Here is a 26133-nt window from a genome sequence, read left to right on the forward strand (position 1 = left end):
TGCGGCCCACTTCACTATTTTTTATTCAGCAGGTTTGGAAACATCAACGATTGAACGACCGCTTTATTCAGAATATAAGTGAACATGTACTTTCATCTTAAATACGACAAAGACACTCATCCGAATTGGATTTGCGTGCTTTAAAGGCACAACAAGTCCCCGTCCGAACGGTAACTAAGGAGATCAGTTTGTTTACTGTTCAAGAAGCCCAATATGCGTTCTTGTAAACGTCATCATTCAGCGACATGGAACAGAACCCGGATGTTTATCTTTTCGAAGGGGACAAACTGTTATTTTAATTTTTCACCGAATATTTAAGACAATAAGTATCACCTAAAGTAATAGTTTATCATTCTTCTATGGTCAGTGCTTCAGGACATTTCTTTTAACGGAATGACGACATAATCCACATTCCTTCTCAAAAGGTTCGCGACGACGTCATAAAGAATGCGACTGTTCCCATAGCAAAATGGTGTGGACAAGCGAAGTCAGCCATGAAATCAGCCTCCCCTATCGCAGCGACCGATGCCCGAGCTTGCTGTTTGCTCTCCAAATTGTTGACTTTGCAAGATGTTAGCCCGAAGCTTGTCCTCCAAAGCAACTAAGTACAGAAAAAATATATATTTATATCGACGCTATTTCGGTTTGCGATAGCTTACGCCTGACGTCTAAACATGCAGCTGAAACATCTCAAGACGCTTTTAACACCTCAGGTAAGAAGCTAAGTTAGACGATGCTAAACTGTCCCTTGACTTTTGACTTTGAAAATGGCGAACGAGAGGAAAATTCAGTCTTTTGCTTCAAAACATCCACGAATATTCGTGTTTTATCACGATTGTAATTTGGTTTTCTTATTAGAATTTGTTTAAGGTGTTCTGTCAAATAACAGCGTTGCACTCCCTGCATTACCTTGCCAGCCAAGGCTTAAACCGACATTAATATTTAGTGTTGGTGTTAATGTTAAATCCTTCCTGAGCCAACAGGACACTACTTTAAACATTCAAAACTGTTAAATAGCCTGTTGACTGAAACGTAAAATCATTTTTTCCCCTTTTTTTCTATCTCCCCAGGAGGCCTCGGCCAAAGTGACTTGCATGGCCTGGGCCCCGAATAACAGCAAACTTGCTGTTTGCACTGTGGACCGAGTGGTGCTGCTTTACGATGAGCAGGGTGAGAGGAGGGATAAGTTCTCTACTAAGCCCATCGACTCCAAGGTATCCTTTTATCACCTGTTGCCACCTTCTTGTTTGCTCTCTCAACATGAATATACACACACTGGCTAGTTCAACTCGCATTACCAAACGGGTCAAATGAATGTTTAACAGCTGAACGGTGTTGTCTTGTCAGTACGGGAAGCAGAGCTATGTGGTCAACGATTTGGCGTTCTCACCCGACTCCACCAGGATCGCCATAGGCCAGTCGGACAACATCATTTATGTGTACAGGATCGGAGAGGACTGGTAACATCACGTCAATGTGTCAAATTTTCTGTGCATGTACTTAAACGATTCTCTGCTTTGCAGGGGGGACAAGAAAACCATTTGCAACAAATTTATCCAGACAGTAAGATCCATTGTGTTTCTTTTTTTGTTTTACTCGTTCCTTTTCTTAATAACAATATGCGCATGTATGTACAGCGGGTGATGGTAGAGGGATCATTAATTATGAATGATGATGTTTTTCAGAGTTCTGTGACATGCCTGCTCTGGCCTGCAGAGCATGCCATCGTTTATGGTTTAATGGATGGAAAGGTAAGAGTGACATTGACACGAATTTTACAGCAGGGAACAAATTGTCCGTTTCTATGATAGACGTAGGCCAGGATTAGTAATCCTATTTCTGAATATTGGTGCGGCTTCACAGGTTCGCCTCGCCAACGTTCAGACAAACAAGTCGTCGCCCATCTACGGCACAGAGTCCTGTGTGGTCTCGTTGGCGTCCAAGTAAATCTTTTTATTCTTATTTATTACCCCTCCGAAAATCCTTTTGGAAAAGTCACGATTAATATGTGTTTTTGTTTTTTGCTGTCTTGTTGCTCAGCGTTTCTGGGAAAGGCATCTTGTGCGGCCACGCGAACGGGAACGTTGTTCGCTACTTCTTTGACGACGAAGGCTCAGGTGAATCTCAGGTGAGCTTCAACTTTTTTGCTGATAGGAGGACAAGTCAAAACATGAGGTACCACTTGGGCAAAACATCTCATCATTATTTTTCTCAAGGCAAATTTGAATTTCAATTTCTTCCGCAGGGGAAGCTTTTGACGCATGTGTGCCCGCCGTACGCCCTCGCCTGGGGCGCCAACAGCGTGGTGGTGGGGGGCTGCGACAAGAAAGTGGTGGCCTACAGCCGCGACGGTCAAATCCTTCAGACCTTCGACTACAGCCGCGACCGCAGCGAGAGAGAGTTCACCGTAGCCGCCAGCAGTCCCAGCGGCCAGTCGGTGGTACTGGGCAGCTTCGACAGGTTGTGGGGGCGGGGCAAACATAGCCGAGTCGCTACTGGACTGGACTGTGATCATTTTTATCAAGTCAGTTTTCCCTTTTCGAAATGGGAAGACTTCTATGCAACTTGTGCCATGTCCTGTCCAGGCTTCGGGTGTTCAACTGGGCGCCTCGGAGGGGCGTGTGGGACGAAGCCAAGTCGAAAGAGATCGCCAACCTCTACACCATCACCAGCTTGGCCTGGAAGAGGGACGGATCTCGGCTTTGTGCTGTAAATACTCAGCCTTGTGAGGTCATTTTATGTGGGGGGGGAAACAGTGAATAGGACTTGCATGTTGTTTTGGCAGGGGACGCTTTGTGGGGGGGTGGAGCTCTTCGACTGTTGCCTGAGGAGGAGCATCTACAAGAACAAGTTTGAAGTCACCTACGTGGGCCTGAGTCAGGTACAGCGGGTGGCGAATGTGTTGGTTTGCTCACCCTGGATTAGCAGGGCGCACAAAATACAAAACTTTTAAATTCTAATAATCTTCGGAGGACACCCTGAATTGGTTGCACACAGAGACAAACAAACATTCGCACTCACATTCACACCTCAGGGACAATTTAGAGTGTTCCATTAACCCGCCATGGATGTTTTTGGAATGTGGGAGGAAACCCGGAATACCCGGAGAAAACCCACGCAGGCACGGGGGAAAATGTGCAAACGCCACACAGGAAGGCTGGAGCCGGAATCGAACCTATGACCTCTGCACTGCGAGGCGGACGCGCTAACCGCTTGTTCACCGGGCCGCCCATAAAACATTAAAACAAAAAACACAAAAGTATTTAGAAAAAAAATCTTGCCACACGACTTGATTTCACATTCAAATATTTTTCATCCAAATAGCCAGCCGAAAATAACAAGACGAACATAAATATAAATCACACAAAAAGGACTGCTCTTTCTACTCTCTCTCATATGTATGCACAAATAATCGCCGCATTTCATTTGACAAATATTTTTATTGTCGCGGATTTATTTTTGAATAAACAGTGCATGTCAATTAAAAATGTGCTATCCATAAATTGATGCGCAGCATTTGAGCTCACCAGTCCTTGGATTCCCCCCCAACCCCTTCCAGGTAATCGTGAGGAACCTGTCGACGAGCTCACAGGTGGTCCTCAAGTCGTATTACGGCTATGAGATAGAGGAAGTCAAGATCATGGGCAAGGACCGCTACCTGGTGGCCCACACGTCCGACACCCTCCTGCTGGGTGACATGCTGGCCAACAAGCTCAGCGAGGTAACGCACTTGACTTTGCACACAAAAAGAATCACTTTTATTTTTTAATTTTGGCTTCTATAATTCATTTGCCTTCATTTTCAGGTGCCGTGGCCCGGCGGTGGGGGAAACGAGAAGTTCTTTTTTGAAAATGACTCGGTAAATACCCGCTGTTAACTTTTATGGACAAAGACACACACACAAAGGAAAAAAAATCACTTGAGTCACACAAGAGTTGATTTGATTGCTTTTTGCTGCAGGTGTGCATGATTTTCAATGCCGGCGAGCTGAGCCTGGTGGAGTACAGTGACAACCAGGTGCTGAGTTCCGTCAGAACTGAATTTATGAGCCCTCACCTCATCAGGTACTTTCCTACTAATAAAACATCAAAAAAATATATATATTTTTTATAACTTCACAAATGTCGTAATTGTCCTGTAGGGATGTAGTTTGAAGAATTTAACACTTTTAAAACGTGTTAGACTTAACATCCGCCATAGATGTGAAAAATCAACAGACAAGATAGCTTTTGATTGCGTAATATGTTTACGAGTGTAATGCGAGGGCACATTATGTACAGGGAAGCTGCATGTAATATTTTTAAAATTAAAAGTTGTCTTTCCCCTTTTGTACACTAGATGGCGTTGTAAATCTGTTTCCAAAGAAATAGTGCAGAAACTTCAGGATTCAAGTTTGGGGTTTTTTGGGGTCAATGTCCATCTCTCTTTAGCGTCAAAGAACACCACATCAAAAATATTCCAAATATAATTTCTAAAATCAGGACACAAAATGAGCCGTGACGCTTTCTGTGCAAGTATGGAAGCTTCATGTCTGACATGTCGATGTGGTTCAGCGTGCGCATCAACGAGAGGAAGCACAAAGGAGTCCAAGACAACAAAAAGCTTGCCTACCTCGTTGACCTGAAGACCATCGCTGTTGGTATGTGCGAGTTTCTCCATCTCGTGGCCCACGGTCAGCTTGAACGAGAGAGAAGATCCATCTGATTAAAAACCAACCCCCCCCCCCCCCCCCCCCCGCTGCTCGCGTCTCTTCAGTGGACCTGCTAGCCGGCTGCACTCTAGGAACCATCAGCCACGACTCCAAGGTCGACTGGCTGGAGCTGAACGAGACGGGCTGCAAGCTGCTTTTCCGCGACAAGAAGCTGCGGGTCAGGCTGATGCAAGCGACGCATTTAGGAGACAGTCAACAAGTTTCCCTGTTACGTACAACTTAGACATTTTGCCGTTTCCTCTGCAGCTTCATCTCTATGACATCGACAGCGGCGTCAAAAGCACGCTGCTCAGCTTCTGCTCCTACGTCCAGTGGGTGCCCGGCAGTGACGTGGTGGTAGCCCAGAACCGCGGAAACCTGTGCATCTGGTACAGCATCGACAGCCCCGAGAGCATCACCATGTTCCCCATCAAGGTGACAGGACTCGCATCTTTGGTTCATCAAAGACTTTTAACTTGGCCATAAGCGTGAACGTGAGGGCGAATTTCTGTTTGTCTGTGGGCTGCAAATTTCATAATCAATTCCAGTAGGTGAGTGAAACTCCTCGTATTGCCGCATGATCGTATCACACTGCCCCCGGTGGCCAATTCATGCACACCAGAATGTGCTCAATGACGTTCGATCTTGCCACATTCATTTTTGCAGTTAAGAAATAATACGGTGATTAACTCATTCCGTACCAGTCAATTTTAGACCAAGTCTGAAAAGACGTTTAAAAACGTCTTTGGGACTGAATGAGTTAAAATATCCCACCGTGTGGTTGTTGGAAAAAAAAAAACGTATCTCCTTTCCTCCGTCTTCTCTCTCTGACTGGCAGGGTGACATCAAAGATCTGGAAAGAGCGGATGGCAAGACGGACGTGTTGGTGACCGAAGGCGTCAACATGGTGACGTACACCCTCGATGAGAGCCTCATCGAGTTTGGCACGGCGGTCAACGACGGCGACTACGGAGCGTACGCTCGCTCGCTCGCTGTAGGTCTTTTCGAGAGCCTTTCACCGAAGCTTCAGCGACGTGTGTTTTGCTTGTTTTGTCCGCAGTGTCACGGCCTTCCTCGAGACTCTGGAGATGTCACCGGAGACCGAGGCCATGTGGAAAACGCTCCGCAATCTGGCTCTCGAAGCCCGTCAAGTGCACATTGCGGAAAGGTGTTTTGCCGCCTTGGGTGACGTCTCCACTCTTCGCTACCTCCACCAAACAAACCAGATAGCTGAGAAGGTTTCAAGGGAAATGGTGCCTGCCGCGTGTATTCGTTCGCTACACGGCCCCAAAAATCCTGCCTTCCCAAAGCTTAGTCGTGTATGTCGTCGTGTGTCCAGGGCGGTGATGGAATGATGTTCTATCAAGTTCAAGTGCGCATGGCCATGCTGGACAAGAACATCGAGTTGGCCGAGATGCACTACGTGGAGCAGGTTTGCTAGCACGGCTCCTTCGGAAGACTTGAGAACAGTGAGTCAGTCCGAGGCATGACGCCCAGTGTCGTGTGATGTCATAGAACGCCATCGATGAAGCCATCGAGATGTACCAGGAGCTCCACATGTGGGACAAATGCATCGCCGTGGCCGAGGCCAAGGTAGGCTTAGCGCTCGGTCCCGATGGACTCGATCCAGCTGCTGCCGACTGGCTTTGACTTGTATTTCGGTGACTAAACTTAAGGGCCACCCGGAACTGGAGACGCTCCGTGGGAACTACTACCAGTGGCTGACCGACACGGGCCAGCACGAGAAGGCCGGCGAGGTGAAGGAGGGCGAGGGAGACGACCAGGGCGCCATCAACTTGTACCTGAAGGCGGGGCTGCCGGCAAAAGCCGCCCGCCTGGCCATGAGCCGGCCCAATATCACCAACAACGGCGACGCCGTCAGCCGCATCACCACCAGCCTTGTCAAGGCCGAGTACTACGAGCAGGTAGCTGATCCTTGATGTTGTTCTCTTGTCGCGCTGGAAAAAAATGTAATCACACAGGGATGGAATAAATTTACGTCGACACCAAGCAACAGCTGCCGTTATAACCCATAAATACTATTTGAGCTCATCCTAAACCCCAAAGAAAGTCATTTCCGGAAAAGGCGACCCGGTCAGGGCGCAAATCTCCTCTCGGCCAAAGTCGGCTGCGAATTCAAAACAATTCCCAGGTGTCTTGATTTTTGTAGATTTTTTTTTATTTTTATGATTGTTATTTATTTTTGTACTTATTTCGGCGGCCCGGGTGGTCGATTGGTTCTCGTGTCTGCCTCACAGTGCAGAGTTCGATTTTAGCTCCGGCCTCCCTGTGTGGAGTTTGCGTGTTCTCCCCGGGCCTGCGTGGGTTTTCTCCGGGTATTCCAGTTTCCTCCCACATTCCAAAAACATCCATGGCGGGTTAATGGAACACTCTAAATTGTCCCCGAGGTGTGAATGTGAGCGCGAATGTTTGTCTGTTTATGTGTGCCCTACGAATGACTGGCGACCAGTTCAGGGTGTCCCCCATCGACTGCCAAAAGACTGCTGGGATAGGCTCCGCCACGCCCCGCGACCCTTGTGAGGATGAGCAGATCTGAAAATAGATGGGTGGATTTCTTTATTTATTTTCCTATTGGAGGGGGGGAAAATGATTTGTTTTATTAATTATTTTTTTTAGGCTGGTGACCTGTACGAGAAGACGCGCAACCCCCAGAGAGCTTTGGAGTGCTATTGCAAAGGAGCCGCTTTCAGTAAAGGTACAGTCAGTCGGTCGTCTCTCACACGGGCGCACGCAAATGGCGGAATGTTTTTCTCAAAATGTTCCTGCGCGACACAGCCGTGGAGCTGGCCCGCCACTCCTATCCCACCGAGGTGGTGAAACTCGAGGAGGCCTGGGGGGACTACCTGGTCCAACAGAAACAGATGGACGCCGCCATCACACACTTCATCGAGGCTGGGTAAAGTGGTCTGAAGTGAAGAGAGAACTTTTGTGGCCAGATGGAGAGCTGGGAGGATGAGAGGAAAAAAAAAAGATGGACATTAATGCTTGTAGTTTGCAGTTTTCGGGAGAACTTTTGGTCGCCCAATTTAGCATCATGAGGAGGAGCAAACTGGCCACGGTGGTTTAGTGGTTCGCATGTCCGCCTCACACTTGAGAGGTTTTGAATTTGTATGAGGCCTGAATGACTTTTTTTCCCCTTATTCAATATTGAGATTTAATAACCGATTATTATATATTTTTTCCAAGCTCATCATCCCATGTATTTATTTATTTTTTATTATGATTATTATTTTTAATATACACTACCATTGGCTGGCAACCAATGCATTGTTTGGCCGAATATGTGCACCAGCTTACCCACCCACTGATTGGCACTGCAAACTACAACTGCTAAAATCTATTTATTTGTTAATCTGATCATTGGCGGCCTGGTGGTCGAATGGTTAGCGCGTCGACCTCACAGTGCAGAGGTTCGATTCCAGCTCCGGCCTCCCTGTGTGGAGTTTTCATGTTCTCCCCGTGCCCGCGCGGGTTTTCTCCGGGTACTCCGGTTTCCTCCCACATTCACAAAAAATGCTCCAATAGGCTGAGCACCACTAAACTTTGTACATACAATCTCTTCATTTATAGATTCTCAAATGCTTCCTTGCACAAATTGTACACATTTTGACATTGTTCCAACCCCTCCGTTTCACTGCAGCTGCTCCATCAAGGCGGTGGAGGCGGCCATCGCAGCTCGCCAGTGGAAGAAAGCCGTCCACATCCTGGAGCTCAACGAGGACCCGGCGGCCGCCATCTACTGCCTCAAGATCGCTCAGCACTACGCCTCCATGCAGGAGATGGAGGTGAGCACAATAGGAACTACTTGGCATCATATTCACCCCCCGCCCCCGTTTTAATTTTGTTTGTGTAACAAAGCGCTAATGTTACTGCCATTGCAATAATTCAAACATGTCGACAGCCTCCGGGCTCAACTGCGCGTCTCTCGCAAGTTTGTCACAGCGGTGTGAATAATCGCTGACGGAGAGAGCGGAAACAAGATGAGGCATAAAATGCAAAAGAGAGGAATAAAAGCGTCGCAGGACGCCGGTTGTGATGAGCTCAGCTTCGCCGGAGCCGCCTCTGCATGGCTGAAAATAGTTGTGTCTATTTGCGTTTCCGTTTGCTCCACGGGCACATTCTGGCAAAGTCATTAAGATAACAAGCTCGCTGCCGCCTGCAGGAAAAGTGTGCTTCTCTGCAAACTAGAAAATAAAGGATACAAAGGCGCGCGTGCGCGCACCTTTCGGGGAAAGGATAACATGACATTTTTTAATTGGCACAAGCGCGCGTTTGCTGCATTGATTTCTCGTATCGTTCCATCACGAGTTCATCCAACTTGGCGTTTGCGTGAGAACAAAACTTTACCCGCGTCATGCCTACTCCTGAAATGTTTACATTTTATTTCGTCAGCATGTTTTCCGTTCTGTACTGAAATTTAAACGTGTGCAATCTGGAGCAAACCTGTTTTCACATGAGGTCTTCCTCCTGGGAATATCTGATAAATAACAACCCCTGATTCATAATAATTTTCCCAAAAATTTACAAGAGAGATTACATGAAATGTAAATGTTCAATGTGGATCAGATCTGGATCAAAACCGGATTGGTGTGACATCAATTTAAGGCTGATTGTTAAGCTCAACAAATGAAGATCTAGGAGCTTAAAATGAGATTTGACAGTGATTAGCTGAAAATGCTAAATTAGCATTTGCAATTAAATTTGTTGGCAAAGCAACCCAGAGCAGATCTGGCATAAAATTCAAAATTAGCTGAGCTAATTTGCAATTTATAAAACAGAAATGTTTTTATTTTAAGTTTTCTTTTCATATGTTTACGTTCCGTAGGTGGCCGAGCAGCTGTTTATCAAAGCGGGCCACATTAAGGACGCCATTGACATGTACACGGCTGCGGGGTGCTGGGAGCAAGCGCACAAGGTTTTGTTCGTTTATCTTTTGAATGAACGTGATCGGTGGCAATAAAGATTTTCACCATTTTTTTATGTTCACTTTTTTGGTGACACACAGTTGGCGCTGAAATGCATGAGCAAGGAGGAAGTCAACGAGCTTTACGTGAAGCGGGCTCAGGAGATGGAGCGAGACGGCAAATTTAAGGAGGCTGAGAGGTAGTCAGCCATGTTGGTTTGAAGCGGCTGTTTTCAACTCCTTTTTTTACCCAAGTGACTCTCAAGATGTCCGATTTTTGTCCGGCCGCCCTCATCAAATGTCAAACCCACGCAGCCAGTTAATTTCTGATCGTATTGATTGTCTTCCCTCAGATTGTTTTCCACAGTGAACCAAACGGACCTGGCCATCACTATGTACAAGAAGAAGCAGATGTTCGATGACGTGGTCCGCCTGGTGGCCAAACATCATCCCGACCTGCTGACCGAGACACACCTCCACCTGGCCAAGGTGGGCTCCACAAATATCCGGGACTAAAAAAAAACAACTTTTTGTGACAACGCTGTGTGTGACATGTTTTTTTTTGGGGGGGGGGCGGGCTGCAGGAGTTGGAAGCTGAGGCCAAGTTCTCAGAAGCGGAACATCACCTGATGGAGGCCAAAGACTGGAAAGCTGCCGTCAACATGTACCGTCTTCATGACATGTGGGAGGATGCGTATAGGGTACAAATTTTTGCGACACTACATGCAGAAACAGTGGTGCCTTGTGATCCAAGTGACCCAGTTTCTGTCTTTTTTTTTTTTTTTTGTGGGTGTCAGATTGCAAAAAGCCACGGCGGCCCCAACGCTCAGAAGCAGGTGGGCTACCTGTGGGCCCGGAGTCTGGGTGGAGAGGCGGCAGTCAAGCTGCTCATTAAGTTTGGCCTACTGGAGTACGGCATCGAGTCGGCGTCAAACAGCTTGTGAGCGCCATGCCAACACGTGCGGCAGACTCATTACTGAAAAAAAAAACCAAACAAACGATGCGTTTCTGTTTTGCTCTCGTAGTTTATTCGACTTTGCCTTCGAACTGGCTCGTCTTTCCAGCAAGGAGAAGATACCCGAGATCCACCTAAAGCACGCCATGTACCTGGAAGATGAGGTACACGTGAAGCTACGACATTAACTCATTCACTCCCAAAGATGTTTTTAAACGTCTTTTCAGACTTGGCCCAGAATTGGCTGGTACTGAATGAGTTAAATCTCTGTCCTGCTACTACTAAAGGCTCCCCTTTTTTTTCTCCAGCGCAAGTTTTCAGAGGCCGAGCAGGAGTTCATTAAAGCGGGAAAGCCCAAAGAAGCTGTGCACATGTAAGTACGAGCAGATCCTATTTAGCCACCTGAATGACACGGCAAAGCAGACATAAGAAATTTTTTTGGAATAAAATTCCGCCTATCACATTTGGCATATGAAGGCGATAAGAAAAAAGTCAGCGACTTTCTGTAACTTTCCAGGTACGCGCACAACAAAGATTGGATCAACGCGCAGCGCGTGGCCGAGAGCCACGATCCAGAGAGCATCCCTGAGGTTCTGGTGGGACACGCCAAGTTGTGTTTTGAACAGAAAGACTACCAGAAGGCCGAAGCCCTCCTGCTCCGAGCCGAGAGATCCGACCTGGCTGTCAAATACTATAAGGTGGAATTTACTCAACTTTTACTTTTTTTTGTGCACAAATGTGTGCGTGGATGTCGTTGAATCCAGTTTAGTCCATCGAGTTACATATTGTCGTATTTGCTAGGCAGAGACGCCCTCCTGTGTGGGCGGGGCATAAACATAAAAGTACCTTCATCCACATCCAACAGAAAAAAAAAAGCATCCATTAAATAGTTCCAACTGAGAATATGGAGTCTTATGCTAGTTGCTATTAGCGTAGCGGACATAAAAGGGACTCCCAGAACCTTTCAGTTGGTGACATGACCCCGAATCGAAAGTCCGAGCGGCGTTGACGCGTTCCTGTTGTGTTTGCTCAGGAGGCGGACATGTGGAGCGACGCCATACGCATCTGCAAGGAGTACTTGCCCAACAAGCTCTCTTTTCTTCAGGAGGAGTACGAGAAAGAGGCCACCAAGAAGGGAATGAGGTAAGGGCCTCCTCCCACAAACGTCGGGAGAAATAGTCAACCTCTGTCTATTCATCAATTACCATTCACACCCCCTTGCCAGTTTTTCGATTCGCTGAAAAACACAGTATCGGCACATATCCACGTTTTTGGTTTTTTATTTCTTCCTGTACCACTCAAATATGGTGTTCAAAATGGCGCTATTGGTCGCATTGGCCATCTAGTCAGCTAGCATAGCCAGCTAGCATAGTCGGCGAGTGTAGCCAGCTAGCGTAGCCAACTAGCGTCACACAAAATAACGAGCTGCTGCTCAATGTGACATTGAGTAAGTGCCCAACGAAAGATAAACCATTTGCCATACATGTAAGGACTTGGCCATATCTTCTGCCACTCTCCACCAATTCGGATCGTGACGCGCATTATAGTAAACGTAGTCACAGTTCCTCCGCTGACCCCCCACTCTGGTTGCCATGGAGCAAAAACATCTGCTCTTATTCACCGAGGATTCATCCGATCATCAACCCCCAGCATCTAATGACGCCGAGAGACGTTGACTTGAAAAGAATTTGAGTCTCCGGGGGTGACTAGAAGGAACGAGCGTCAGTATCCCGCGCGCACAAAGCCGCAGAGCCGCAGCTCGGCCCAACTGGCGATAACTTGGCAGCTCGCCTCCCCCCCTTGACGACGGGTGGGAGAAAACATCAAACGTTACCCATGGAAACCGTGGAGGAAGACGGCTGTTTTTTTGTTTTTTTGACAACACTGAATTATTCAACTCCGGCTTCCGCTTGCCGATTTTGGTTTCTCTGGCATGCTGCGCATTCCGCCTTCTTAAAAGGAACGAAGAGGTTATCTGAAGGATGAACAATGCCAAGTATTTTTTTTTCTTCTCCATTCGCATCTCAGTTTCAGTCCAAAAAAAAAAAAGTGGAAACTAATGTGAACTGATGTTTGAGCATTTAAATCCGGGGGGTTCCCACGGACTGGTCCCAAGTCGATCACGGAGGTTTTAGGGGGTGGCGGGGATTTGTGTGTCTATGTTATTAATATTGGATATTTTCGTGTGTCTCATGCCTCCGCGTCAGCTCTCCCACGAAAGTAGGCAGTGATTTCCTTTTCACAAACCCCCAAACTCTTGTATCGACTTTATTTTTCTCTTCCGTTCACATTAGGGCCCGTTATGGCTTTTGCTTATCATGGCTTGCATGCTAGCTTGGCCGGCGTGAGCGCAGATGCAAATCAAACTTGACACCAACTGGACTGTTAACCACGCCGTTGATGTGTTTTGCGTGCGTCCGTCCAGAGGTGTTCAGGGTCTACTGGAACAGGCTCGGGAGTGGGAGCAGTCGGGCGAATATTCCCGGGCGGTGGAATGTTACCTGAAGGTGAAGGACGACCCCAACGCCGCACTGATGGAGAAGTGCTGGATCAAGGTAACGTCAAAAATCGACGACAAAAAAATGTTTGCGTGTGGAAAAAACGTAAGAAAAAAAATTCTGGAGCTTTTTTTTTTTTTTTTTTTTGGTTTCATTTTGGGTTTTTTTTTCCTGCCGTGCAGCCTGAAAAGCATTTCTGACTCCCATCGACGAGGCTCAAATGTGACTGACTGACCTGTCGTCATGTTTTAGTAAAGCAAATGTGAATGTTGTGTGTGCTTGAGCTTGTCATGCATTTGAGCCTTTTGTTGTGCGGCCCAGGCTGCCGAGCTGTCAATCAAGTTCCTGGGGGAGGAGCGAGCCGTGAAGGTGGTTCAGGTGGTTGGACCTCGCCTGGCCCAGCTCCGGAAGTACAACACGGTGGGTCCCCCTCGCACACCCGCACACTTTGAAAGTTTTTTTAAAATTTTAATTTGAATTTTTTTATTTTAATAATGTATCTGCACGTCACAATGCAGGCCGCCGAGCAGTACTTACACGTGGGCCAGATCAAGGACGCCATCGATGTCCTCATGGAGGGCGAGGAGTGGAGCAAAGCCAAGAGGGTGGCCAAGGAGCTGGAGCCCAGGTATGATCCACATATTTTCTCACTCTCATACCCTCTGTCGATCTCACACACGCACACGTCTTCTCTCGATCGCCCACAGGTACGAGAGCTACGTGGACCAAAAATACAAGGAACACCTGAAGAACCAGGGCAAAGTTGACTCCGTAAGTACGCTCCGCCCCATGTTCTGTTGGGATGTGTTGCTCCTCCGTGTGTGTTAACCCTGTCAGGGACAGCGGTTACTCCAGTAGACAGCTTGTCAGGTTATCAGGTTACAGAGTGCATGAAAGGGTTGAAAGTAGGAGTTGTTTTAAGGTTCAATGTATTTTGGGTGAGGGGTGAAACTGTGGCGGCCCGTTGGGAGAGTGGTTAGCGCATTGACCTTACAGTGCAGAGGTCGTGGGTTCGATCCCGGCTGTGGACTTCCTGTGTGGGGTTTGCATTTTTTCCTCGTGCCTGTGTGGGTTTTCTCTGGGTACTCCGGTTTCCTCCCACATTCCAGGGTGTCCCCTGCCTACTGCCTGAAGACAGCTGGGATAGGCTCCAGCATGCCCCGTGGGTTCGATCCCAGCTCCGGCCTTCCTGTGTGGGGTTTGCATGTTTTCCTCGTGCCTGTGTGGGTTTTCTCTGGGTACTCCGGTTTCCTTCCACATTCCAGGGTGTCCCCTGCCTACTCCCTGAAGACAGCTGGGATAGACTCCAGCATGCCCCGTAGGTTGCATGTTTTCCTTGTGCCTGTGTGGGTTTTCTCTGGGTACTCCAGTTTCCTCCCACATTCCAGGGTGTCCCCCGCCTACTGTCCGAAGACAGCTGGGAGAGGCTCCAGCACCCCCCACGACCCTTGTGAGGATAAAGCGGATTAGAAAATGGATGGATGGATGAATGGATGGGTGGAACTGTTAAAAAAAAAAGACAAAAAACAAGAATAAGCTTTACAAAGTAACGAACTAGTGTGCCCCCCCCCCCCCCCGATTCAGCTGGTGGGCGTCGACGTCATGGCTGCTCTGGACATGTACGCCGAGAGAGGCCAGTGGGACAAATGTCTGGACACGGCATCCAAGCAGGTGAACCGAGGATTGGCGACGTGGCAAGTGGCTCGTCCGCGGGAGTAACCCAACTTGCCGTTTATTTCAGAACTTTAAGATCCTCCACAAGTACGTGGCCTTGTACGCCACGCATCTCATCAAGGAGGGCTGCGCTCCGAAGGCGCTGCAGCTCTACGTGCAACACGGAGCGCCGCCTAACCCGCAGGTAAAAAAAAAAAAAAAAAAAAGAATAAGCCCGATCGAGAGAGACCTAACGTATTGTGCGAGTCGCTTCATTCGTTCACCCGTTCGCCACGTTGTCTTCTCCGCAGAACTTCAACATCTACAAGCGGCTGTTCCTCGACATGCTCCACCTCCCCGAGGCTCCGGATTCGTACCGCACGTGGGCCGACCTCCGCGACGTTCTGCTGCAGCTGGTAGCAGCCGAGCAAGTCAGCAGTTGTCATCGTCTTGAGAAATGAGTCCAAGCGTCCCACATCTTTTCTTTTCAGTGTGAGAACTTGTCCAAGTCGGCAGGTGAGAGCTCTGCGGCCCACGAGGACTTTGAGCGGATGCTGCTGATCTCGCACTACTACGCCACCAGAGCCGCTGTCGCTGGGTTGGAGGAGCTGGTACGTGAAACAATTTTTTGGGAACAAAAACGTAAGAATTTGGGCGATAATGCTGGAAAGAGTTCGATGTCCCAAAAATTAAACATAAAACAAAATTGGTCAATGAATATGTCTTGTTTTTAGTTCTCAAAGTGAATTCTTTTTGTATTTTAATCAAATAAAATACACATAAAAAACAATTAAATCCGTCGGTAAAATGTTTTCTTGTGAATGAAATATAAAAAGCATGTCAATTTCAATAAAGTAAAAAAAAAAAGCTTTAATTTCTTTCAATTTAATTATCAAATTATTATTTGATACAGAAATGTTCAATGTTGGTGTATTTTTTTAAACTATTTTATGATTTATTTAATTTGAGTATTTACACTTATTTTATGACATAAATCGAAAAAATGAATACTAAAAAAAACAAAACTAACTGGCGAATTATTTTATAATTATATTAATTATTGAATTAATCCACCAAATATGACAGGACTCATGACAGCAAATGTCTCATCTTTTCACGGCATCTGCACGAAATTGCGATGTCAGATATAATTTTTCTTGATTTCTATTCGTCACATGAGAAACAAATAGGAGGGGGGAAAGAAAAACACTCAAGGTTGTTGTTTGCAGACGAGCATCTCGGCCAAACTATCCGTGTCCCTGCTACGTCACACTGACCTGGTCCCTGCAGACCGAGCTTTCTACGAGGCCGGCCTGGCCTGCAGGGTGAGTGTGTCCTTACATTTCTCTCAAAGGTTTCTTCCCCGCTTACACGTTTTGCTCCTTGTACCCTTCAGGCGGCCGGCTGGGAAAACATGGCCTTCATCTTTCTCAACCACTTCCTGGACGTGTGTGACGTGAGGCTCCTCTCGTAAACGTTTGCAAAACATTCGCTCAAACAAAAATTAAAAATCTGTACAATCAGCAGCAATTTGGCAGAACTTGAACAACTTTAAAAGAAAAAAAAAGGCTCTGGGTTGTTTACTGCAACCTCCAGTTGGAGTTGACTGTCAAACTAAACATCAAATAAGGTGAATTACACTTTTGTGTATTTAAAACGACCAAACAACTTTGCCTTTGGAATGCCCCCCCCCCCCGCGCTTAATCAGCCAAGCCCACCCAACAGTAAACACAAGCGAACCGCTGTTCTGTATGCGATATCAAACTCTTATTTACATGGACTGCTTTGTGCCAGGCCATCACCGATGGGACGCTGGACTCCCTTGATCACTCGGATTTCACCGACACCGACATCCCCTTTGAAGTTCCCCTTCCTCCCAAGCCTTGTGTTCCTGTAAGGACCACACCACCCCGACACACTCATGCCCCTCTCCCGCCCTTCCCCCACTTCTAAAGTGCGCGTGCGCGTTTACAGGACCCGCAGCGGGAGGAGATCCGCAACTGGGTCCTGACGGTGGCCGTGTACGGTCGCCTGGAGCAGGTCCTGCCGCGAGACGAGAGGAACTCGTACGAAGCATCGCTGGTGGACTCCAACAGCGGTCTTCGCTCGCCGCCTTGCGTTCTCACCGGTAAAACACACCAAACGCGCAAACCTTCATCCATCGGCTCCAAGTCGTCAACTCTTCAAAATGTCCTCCCACCTCCAGGCTATCCCGTTTTAAGAAACAAAATGGAGTTCTCGGCGGCGGGAAAAGCTGCCAACAAAGAAGACTGGAATCGATTCCTCATGACCACCAAGGTGAGCGAAGGACAGATGAGCAAACGCGGACGTTTTCGAAGGGCATGAAGCGTGTTTTTAAAACGATTGTGAGCCTTTTTCAAAAGCGGGTCAACACGTTTTAGGCATTGTCATTCATTTTAAAAATCATGCTTTTTTTTTTTTTTTTAATTAGACGAGTCATAGTCCGGAGTGTCAGGACGTCCTCAAGTTCATCAGCCAATGGTGCGGCGGCCTGCCTGCGGCCGGATTCTCCTTCCACTGACACCCGCGGAAGGTTCTCGAGATTTCTACTTGCAGTTTTTTTTTTGTTGCAAGGCTCAGAATGCAGTTTTTTTGTTGTCTGACTAACTTCCATTGTATTTATTTATTTTTCTTCACAGGATTGTTAGCCTGGAATAGCAGCGACCTCATTTCATTCCCGGTAATTCTAAAATAGGGCTTCAGCTCCAAAACAAGAGTTATTTATTCTTAATATTACTCGCGATTCTTTTTTGTAGGTTGCGTTTTTTGGGGGATCAAGTTTCCAATATAAATGATCTCCGATCTATTTTGTTTGCTCCCGAGTCCGCGAGTCTGTTCACTTTTGAATGACCCGAATGTAGTCGTGGTTCAATGAAACTTTCATCTTGACGCTGCTCTTTTTTTTTCCTTGTGCGTGCGTTCATAACGCAATGGCGATTGCTTGAATGTTAAATCCTCAAGGGTATAACTCTGACATGATGTTCTTAACCTTGAGAATATGCTAATAGGTGAAACCAATTCGCCAAAAAGTCCTCAAAAGGTCCTCGCTAATGTCGCTTTTAACGATGTTGCTGCGAATAGATTCTGGATTTTTTTGGTTGTTTTTTTAATCAACTTACATCCGACCTTTAAGTTTTGCTTTCTTCTGGATCGCCCCATCCGGTCGCTAGGAAACACATTCCTCCCTCTCTCAGGAGAAGGGCTCGTCCTTTCTTGCTAGCAATGGCATCATCACCTTTTTTTTTTCTTTTTTTCAAAAGTTGGACCAAAAAGTCAACATGCTTTGATGTCTTTGCTCCTTGTGGCACACAGAAAAAAAGAGTCGCTGGCTGTTTATGTATCAGGGGTCTTTTTATTTGGTCAAACAAACACAATAAATCATAAGTATCCCTCTCACCCCCACAGTGAATTGAAAAGAGGCAATTTGCGCACCAAACATTCAGAACTTGAACTGAATGTATGAGCATTTTGCTTTGAACACAAAATTAATAACCTAGGTTTACACATGGCATTTTTTTCTGATTAAAAAAACCCGTAATGACTCAAATTTTGTTTTCTATTATTAGGAAACAGTTTTGGATGAATGAGTTTTTGAAGCAAATACTTTTTTCGCGACAGACTGAACGAGCGAAGCAATTAGACTTGAATTATTTAGTTCCCAACGTAACCACTGGAGGCACTGTTGAGCTGATTACATGTAGCATTAAAAGTGAACACAAAGTAATGCATTTATTTTTTTCAATTTACAAACCCAAACAAACAAATTGTAAAACTATAGCAGGGATTTTTAAAAAATATTGTATATTTTTTCTTCACACGCCACATGAAATGTTAATCTTGCGATACTTGCAATATTTTTGCCTTCCAGCCCTGAAAAAAAATTATGAAATATAGTTTTTCCTTTATTTTGTATTCAAACATTTCAGGACATTAAAAATATTGACATACTGTACAAAGAATGTTTTTAGTGTATTTATTCAATATTTGTGTATTTGATTATTAAAAATGACAATACATTTTGTTAATGTAGGCTACACGTATTAAAAAAAAAAATCCCCAAGACATATTTCTGACCGCATCGATGCATGTCTGTCCCTTTGAAAATTGTAATGTCACTTGTGCTCAAAAGGTTGCACACCCGTGAAGACCCAAACATTGTATTGTGAGCTCCAAATGAATAAAATGGCGCAAATGGGCTGCCCTCCATTTTGGTGTGAGCGAGATCGTGCCCATTGAGGGAGGCAACCTGACAAATGGTTCAATTTCGACTTGTTAAATCCTAAATATTTTCAAATTATGAGTCAAAATCTTTACTTGCCGAATTGAGTTTATCCGTTCGGTTACATTGCATACATGTTACATGTACTCAATGTCTTTTTTTTTGTGTTAGTGTGTGTGGGTGTGTATGTGAAATGCTACGAATGCGCTGTTGTCGTTATTAGGCCTCTCTCTTGGCATTCACCGCGTGCCTTAATTGTATGGACATTTAAATCAAGGTCCGCTGTGAACACGACGAGAGACGACCCACTTTTCACGTGACTGCCGACTGCATCGGCTGGCCTACTTTTCCTGCAGCCCCCCCCCCCCCTCTCCCTCCCATCACCACCAACATTGTACACTCTTCAATTCCAGCGCATCCCTCCTTGCATTCACCCCCATCACCTTCACTTTTGACCTTGTGACTACCGCGCCAAACATGTTCAGTGTTTGCACAAAGCACCCGCACAAGCCAGACGAAGAATTAACGCTGAGCTGGTTTTAACGCGGTCCATTCTCATTTCAGTCTCGAAATCCCGTCCTTTCATGTCAATGGCAATAAGAGTCGCGAGAACCCCCTCGCGGGTGTAAAATTAACATCTTTCGACCCCGGATTTGGCATTCGATGCGCCGCCGAGCACGAACGCTGCAGGTTTTTGTGTACAGGCGTCAGGTGAAAAGCAGCGGAATGGCCTTTAAGGCAGCACTTTGGCCCATTAAAACCTTCAGCCTCCATTATCCAGTAGCCATAATGCACCTTCTTATAGAGCGCTGCATTAATGGCTGGGCTGCAGGGGTGGTGATGGGAGGGAGGTGGTGTGTGTGTGTGTTGGGGGGGGGGGGGAAACGATGATGCTGATGCTGGGACTTGACATCATCACCCATGTCACCCCCCCTCCCCCGCCCCCCCCCCCCCAAACGGACTTCCTGCAGCATTTTTGTAGCAAATGAAACTGCAGTATCACATGCTAATGACCCAGATAGCGTGCAGCAGCTTCAATTGCAGAAGGGGGAGGCAGGGAGTGGGGGGGGGGGGGGGCTTGCCTGCCTTTTGTGGGGGTCGTGCATAAACCTGACAACCACGGAAATCAATTAGATTATAACAGAATCACAAATAGCAGGTCCGGTTTTGGCGATGAAATGATGTTAAATGGCCCTTGCGGTGCGTTCAATGTAATTCAGTAGCTCGCATTTCTTTTGGACGAGGGCGTATGCGCAGTCTCGTACAAGTTGCGCATGCACAGCACAACCCCACATTGCGTCTTTTTTTATTATTCGTAAGGCGCAGCTCTAAAATTAAGGTTTAAGAAAGACAAACATTGAAATATGCTTGCATCATCATCAACGTCAAGTACAATGGAAACAAGACGTTTTGATTCCCCCCCTTCCCGTTTTTTGTCTTTTTTTTTTTTTTACCGCATGGATGCCTTTTGAAAGCGATGGGAGTGGAGGCCGTTGCTGGTTAGTCTTGTGTCCGACGATCGAGCGCTTCAACCCGGTCCTTGGAGCCCTGCGCAGGATGGGAGGTGGGAGGGTTGAGGATGCTGAGAGGGGGGCAAGGATGTGGACGTCGGACCTGCATCCTTTAGTTGTTGTCGTTCTCGAATCCCTAACTTGAGTCCAGGGAAGCTCCCGAGGCATTCCAACGAGAATAGTAGATCCTAACATGTTTTTAGGGGCGCATGAGGCTGCAGCAGGATGAGGATGAAGGATGACGATGAGGAGCTGGGCGCAGTCAGATGGAGAGAGGGTGGGGAGGGGTGGTCCTCTGTTACATCCTCAGCCTCCAGCTCTGCACCCTCCTCCCCCTTTGCATCCTCCTCTCTGTAGCAGCTCAATGAGGGCCCAGTCTATCGTGCGTGTGTGTGTGTGTGTGTGTGTTTGTTAACATGAGCAAGTCAAATAGGAGCTAAATAGCCATGGAAACACACGTGTGATCCCAAAATATGACACAGTAAAATATTCACTGGGCTTTCAGAGCTACTGATGTGAGGAAAGCGATGGCAAAAAAAAAGGATGCTGTGTATTGTTTTTGCTATTCAGTGGAGGACTTGAGGTATGTAGAGATATGAGACTGCAATTTGGTTTCACTGCACCGCACATCAACCCCCCGCCCCTCCGCCGGCATCGTCGTTTTAGTCACTCAAACGTGAATTTAAAAGGACAAGCAGTGGTCCACATGGTCTCGTCTTGCATCCCCCCCCCCCCCCCCCCCGTCAAGCCTGCAGACTGGCTGATGGGAGGCGGACTGCGCCACTGCAGCCACACTCGGCATGAAATGTCATGATCATTAAGGAGACACTTTTACTTTGTGTCGTTCCGAACAACACAGAAGACTCGATTTCACGAAATGTCCCGAATTCACCCACTGGCCACTTTATTAGGGACAGCCTACAAAGCCATGCCGTAATTATTCTTCACCTCAAAAAAATGATTATATTTGAAGAGGTAATTTAAGAATATGTATATGGCTGCTTGAAGCTGGCGTTGGAGGTTACTGCACTGCAGAGTGCAACCAACCACAGACTATTAAAGCCGAACTCCCATTGGGAATTCTTTCACGACACTGTCGTTTGAACAAAATATTCACATTAACATTACAATTCAACTCGATTATGATGGTATAGTTCACTGTGAATAAGTCGGCCTGTAAACGGAGTATTTTCAAAATTACTTTAACAGTCTAAATCTAAGTTAACAGGGCTGTACGTATGATGTTATTTATGATGCGGCAAAAGCAGCACAGACATCAATAATTCACACTGGGAAGGCATTTAATATATTTATTATAATTGGAGTACGAGATTCCATAGTTTTTTCGTGTGTGTTGTTAATCCAAGTGAAGTAACGCGTGTTGTTGCACAAGCGTGACTTGGATAACGCGTTGGCTGTTGCGTAGTTACGCTAACAGCGTTATCGGTTAACGGGGCTTGTCGAGCCCAATGGTTTCCTCTTCTGCCTATAGGCTAAGTCTGATTTGGCGACATTTTGCCAACGGTCGGATGGGGGAAATGGCGTCCAAGACTCAGATGCCAAGCCCGGATAGAGCGCTACCCGGCCGGGCAGAAGCTATCAAAGTGGCCGGTAAGTCACCACTGCCTTAGCATTAGCATGCTCAGTTTCGGAATGACGACACGTATTTCGCTCACTACAGTATCGCGAAGAAACACGATTACAATGATTTGTTGAAGCGGATATAGTTGACGGACAGATTAAAGCCCCAACAACAGTCTTTATAATGTCTAAATTATTGAAAAAAAAACACGTTTTTAAAGTTTAAAGCTCGACAGACATGCTGCGCATGCGCAAATAATTCGCTTCGGTGTAAACAGTAACAACGCTTGACGGCGAGAATTCGATTTACAATGAAAATGACTTTTTTTGCGTTGTTGTGTTTTTAAAAAAAAATTAAATACATTACCGTGGTGCTTGAGCCACTATTTAAAGGAAACATGAATCCGGCCGTCTGAAACATGTCAGTGGCATGCTTTCGTCCAAATTCACCCATGGATCAAAAATTAGGACACATTTTTTCCATCCTATGTCTTGCCGTGATGAAATTTTATAGACGTAGATGTCCAATACAAGTTGCAAACCTTAACTCTAAGCCTAGAATGAGAACTGGTGAACGGAGAGAATTGGCAGTAAACCAGGCCAAAATCTGGGTGCCAGGGTGAGAGACACGTTGTATGCTGTACTCGGTTTGGTTTGACCAAAGAGTGTAGAAGCAAGTCTACTTCTTTTATTTAAGGTGCCACCAGTGGCTGGTTGATGCAGCATTTCATCACCAAGCCACCAAAATTCCACTTATGACAGTAATTACTAACCAGGCCAAACACGGCTATATCATCCATTCCCACGTCGACAACATAAGCCAACATTAATAGAAAATAATGAAAAGATAATGCTAGGAACACTGTTAACTTATGATCATCTTTGCTAACACAGACAGAAAAATAATCAACTGCATTCAACATCACGACACATTCACCGTATTGGCAAAGCGTTGTCAAAATGTCACCTGACAAGCCGACACGTTGCGGACTGTCATCCCGTTCATCCATCTGCTTGTACAGGATATGTACTCTTTATTTTTAGTATTTTGGATGGAAGTGTGTGTGTGCATGTGTGTAGGAAACAACAAGACTGCTGTCAGCTTTAATCTGGCAGCCGCTCCTGTTGGCACCGCGGCGCGCTCCTCTTCAGTACGAGTGGGGCTACTAAGTGTTGGCGTGCCATGAATAGATGTGCACTGGCATCACAGCCGGAACAGAAGAGCATCCATTTATCTGCTTTTGCCTTTCACACAGAACCCAGCCATGGCAGGAATATCGCTTCAATTGGCTGCACTTTCACAGAGCAACGCAGCATCTTGCAGTCGGATTAGCCCATCGCCATTTAGGGGAAGAGGGGAGGAAGGGAAGCGGCAGTAAAACAGGCTAAAGTCCAGCGCCCCCTGTAGTGTAGCAGTGTATGGCGGCCTTAGAACAACCTAAAACGTTTAAAAATGGATCGAAGTCGATTGGGATGTAACTGTTGTACTGCTCAATGCTCATTGGCCAATTCTGACACACACACGTAAGCCCGAATGGAAATAGAGCAGCACTAATACGTAGTGTGTGTGTGTGCATGTGTGTCATAAAGCATCTTATGTTGTGAACACACACCAGACACATGTAAATTTTGATACTCATAACAATTACCATTATTTATAAGCACATTATTTTTTGTGGTTGGTATTTTCTTCAGTAAATATGAGCAACAAAAAAGAAAAAAAAACAAAAACAAACAGCCAGATATTATATTTGAAACACAAAATCTTTTTCAAATGAAAAATTAAAATACAAATATGAAAAAAATCATAAAATGAATGAAAATGAAAAAATAAATATGGTAAACATTAAATCCAAGCACGAAAAATAAATGCGAAATCTATGCATAACTAACACAGTGTGTGTACAAATGTGTGTGTGTTTTGGCTTACAGTCTTCACTAGTTGCTCAAGGCAACACGTCGACATAAATGATAATGTCGAAATGTAACAATGAATATATTGCACAACAACAGTGTGTGTGTGTTTGGATAATGCAAATGGTGTACATGTGTGTAATCGCTCTTCACGTCTTCTCCAGCCAAACACGACGTCAACGGCAACAGAACCACGCCACCGTTCCCAGAAGATACGCAGATGGTCGTTTTCGGTGAGTAGCGTCGATCTGAAGATCTAGTAAACATCGTCTCACAATAGTATATTCATAATGGAGGTTTTTTTTGTTTCTTCGTATTTTTTTTCCCATATTTGTGTGTATGTGTGTGTGTGTGTGTGTGTGTGTGTGTGTGTGTGTGTGTGTGTGTGTGTGTGTGTGTGTTGGTGTCCCGCAGGGATGGGCTGTTTCTGGGGGGCAGAGAGAAAGTTTTGGCTCCAGAAAGGCGTTTATTCCACTCAGGTTGGCTACGCCGGCGGTTCCACACCCAACCCCACCTACAAGGAAGTGTGTTCAGGTACACACAAACACACACAAAACACACACTTTTATTCATCCGTTTTACTTTACCTTCATGTGACATAAGTGTAACTCTGATCTTGCGTTAAGGCATGACGGGCCACGCCGAGGTGGTCCGGGTGGTCTTTTATCCAAACCAGATTTCTTTTGCCAACCTGCTAAAAGTCTTCTGGGAAAGCCATGACCCGACGCAAGGTACGATATGCACGCCCAATGTTACACTTTATTTCTTGGATTTTTTTTTTTTAGAAATAAAGAAAAAAAAACGAAAACATCATGTGTGCGCGTCCAGGTATGCGTCAGGGCAACGACGTGGGCACGCCGTACCGCTCGGCCATCTACGCCTGCGGCCAGCAGCAGCTTGAGGAGGCGCTCGCGTCCCAGGATCAATACCAGAAGGTACGCACGACATTGTCTGCGGTGACCGATCCCATTGCGTTGCCGCTCTGGGATCGTTTGGTCATGACTTGATGTCAAATTGATAGGAGGATATGTGGTGAGCGTCGCCATTTGGTTTCCTCCCTTTTATCACCAGATTGTACAGCCCCGCCCCCTTTCAATTCCCCCTCCCGCTTCCATCTGTGTGTATGCATGTATATGCGTGTGAGCAGTTGGCCCATCGCAAACACGCACACACACACACACACTCTTGCCAAACCATCTGGGTCCTAAATCTGTCCCCCCGCTGAAGTCACTTGAGTTGCAAAACTAACACACACACACACACACACACACAAATTGAGTTCATTTATTTTGTTTTTTGACGTGTCAAATCATTCGTGACAACATTGTGATACATTTTTGCTGCTTTTGTTGCCTTGATTTGTGGTCGTCGCAAGAAAAGGTTCCAAAGCCCAAAAAGAGTGATTAATTGATTTTAAAAAAATAATAATAATTACATCCACTAAGATCAACACCAAATCAATTAGCTCACATTTTAAAAACATATTTGACTATTTCAATGCAAACTGTATTCCACTATTTTGTGATGCATCTTAATATGTTAACACATGCAAATGGGACGTGTTACACCCAAATTAATAAACACACAGCGTCCGTGTTAGCTCATGAACAAAAAGCCACTCTCGAGACAGTTGATAAAATTTTGTTTTGTACCAGACATAGGATAGTTTTATGGTCAACCTTGACCTCGTCTAACTGGGCAGAAATGAAGAATATGGTCAACCTTGACCTCGTCTAACTGGGCAGAAATGAAGAATTTGGTGTTTTGCTAATAATGAGAGCAGAGGCTCCTTGGTGTAGATAACCGGACAGTTTGCATCCCGTAAAGAAAATTGATTGTTGCCGTGTGTGTGCTTGTGCAGGTTCTGACTAAAGAAGGTTTCAGAAGCATCACAACAGAGATCGCGGAAGGTAAACCCTTCTACTACGCCGAGGACTACCACCAGCAATACCTGAGCAAGAACCCGGGCGGCTACTGCGGGCTAGGCGGGACTGGAGTCTCCTGTCCAATAGGAATCAAGGAGAAGGCCTAGGTGACAATGTTCTGTTCTATTTTTGTTATTTTATGTTAAATATCCCTGAAAGTGCTTTTTTTAAACAGCTGCAGCTCTTGTGAAAGCGCGATATGAATAAAAATGTATTGAATTTGTTGTTGGGGAAATTAAACA

At 46.0% G+C, this 26133-nt stretch overlaps 2 protein-coding genes across 3 annotated transcripts; both read left to right on the forward strand.

Annotated features, from left to right (window-relative positions):
- Positions 1 to 470: 470 nt before the first annotated feature.
- On the forward strand, positions 471 to 18282 carry LOC147185750 (intraflagellar transport protein 172 homolog). 2 transcript variants are annotated; one of them, XM_086104151.1, is made up of 47 exons: positions 471 to 713; positions 1071 to 1214; positions 1348 to 1460; positions 1524 to 1563; positions 1686 to 1751; positions 1864 to 1943; positions 2041 to 2128; positions 2246 to 2460; positions 2586 to 2709; positions 2786 to 2881; positions 3560 to 3721; positions 3806 to 3859; positions 3961 to 4064; positions 4554 to 4639; positions 4756 to 4868; positions 4958 to 5125; positions 5529 to 5665; positions 5751 to 5943; positions 6030 to 6122; positions 6206 to 6283; positions 6367 to 6615; positions 7328 to 7406; positions 7487 to 7607; positions 8352 to 8496; positions 9537 to 9626; positions 9717 to 9814; positions 9968 to 10103; positions 10199 to 10315; positions 10412 to 10554; positions 10640 to 10733; positions 10878 to 10942; positions 11087 to 11267; positions 11603 to 11712; positions 12995 to 13124; positions 13389 to 13487; positions 13586 to 13695; positions 13775 to 13838; positions 14652 to 14738; positions 14809 to 14925; positions 15032 to 15136; positions 15212 to 15331; positions 15950 to 16045; positions 16117 to 16176; positions 16515 to 16613; positions 16695 to 16848; positions 16927 to 17018; positions 17173 to 18282. In XM_086104151.1, the coding sequence occupies exons 1-47, from the start codon at positions 675 to 677 to the stop codon at positions 17260 to 17262; spliced, it is 5244 nt and encodes a 1747-aa protein (XP_085960277.1). In that variant the 5' UTR covers positions 471 to 674; the 3' UTR covers positions 17263 to 18282. The 2 variants fall into 2 exon arrangements, 1 of the variants encoding a protein (XP_085960277.1); XR_015099443.1 differs by lacking the exons at positions 15032 to 15136; positions 15212 to 15331; positions 15950 to 16045; ... (3 more) ...; positions 16927 to 17018; positions 17173 to 18282 and having other exon boundaries at positions 13775 to 14517; positions 14809 to 14827.
- A 3557-nt stretch (positions 18283 to 21839) lies between these two features.
- Positions 21840 to 26115, forward strand: LOC147185751 (mitochondrial peptide methionine sulfoxide reductase-like). Its single transcript, XM_086104162.1, has 6 exons — positions 21840 to 22082; positions 24131 to 24199; positions 24381 to 24500; positions 24593 to 24697; positions 24795 to 24901; positions 25828 to 26115. Exons 1-6 carry the CDS (start codon positions 21941 to 21943, stop codon positions 25996 to 25998), a joined length of 714 nt encoding a protein of 237 aa, XP_085960288.1. The 5' UTR covers positions 21840 to 21940; the 3' UTR covers positions 25999 to 26115.
- The last annotated feature ends 18 nt before the right edge of the window (positions 26116 to 26133 follow it).

This window comes from Hippocampus guttulatus, chromosome 23 (assembly GCF_054856545.1).
Source record: "Hippocampus guttulatus isolate MCC_2025c chromosome 23, RoL_Hgut_1.0, whole genome shotgun sequence".
Lineage (NCBI taxonomy): Eukaryota > Metazoa > Chordata > Actinopteri > Syngnathiformes > Syngnathidae > Hippocampus > Hippocampus guttulatus.

What these genes read in the sequence shown, in the direction of transcription:
- LOC147185751 (XM_086104162.1), top strand. Translation starts at nt 21,941, where the DNA reads ATGGTTTCCTCTTCTGCCTATAGGCTAAGTCTGATTTGGCGACATTTT. An exon ending in AGAAGCTATCAAAGTGGCCG is followed by an intron (nt 22,083 to 24,130) that starts GTAAGTCACCAC and finishes CGTCTTCTCCAG; the next exon opens with CCAAACACGACGTCAACGGC. An exon ending in AAGCCATGACCCGACGCAAG is followed by an intron (nt 24,698 to 24,794) that starts GTACGATATGCA and finishes GTGCGCGTCCAG; the next exon opens with GTATGCGTCAGGGCAACGAC.
- LOC147185750 (XM_086104151.1), top strand. Translation starts at nt 675, where the DNA reads ATGCAGCTGAAACATCTCAAGACGCTTTTAACACCTCAG. An exon ending in TGGCCAACAAGCTCAGCGAG is followed by an intron (nt 3,722 to 3,805) that starts GTAACGCACTTG and finishes CTTCATTTTCAG; the next exon opens with GTGCCGTGGCCCGGCGGTGG. An exon ending in AGATGCACTACGTGGAGCAG is followed by an intron (nt 6,123 to 6,205) that starts GTTTGCTAGCAC and finishes GTGATGTCATAG; the next exon opens with AACGCCATCGATGAAGCCAT.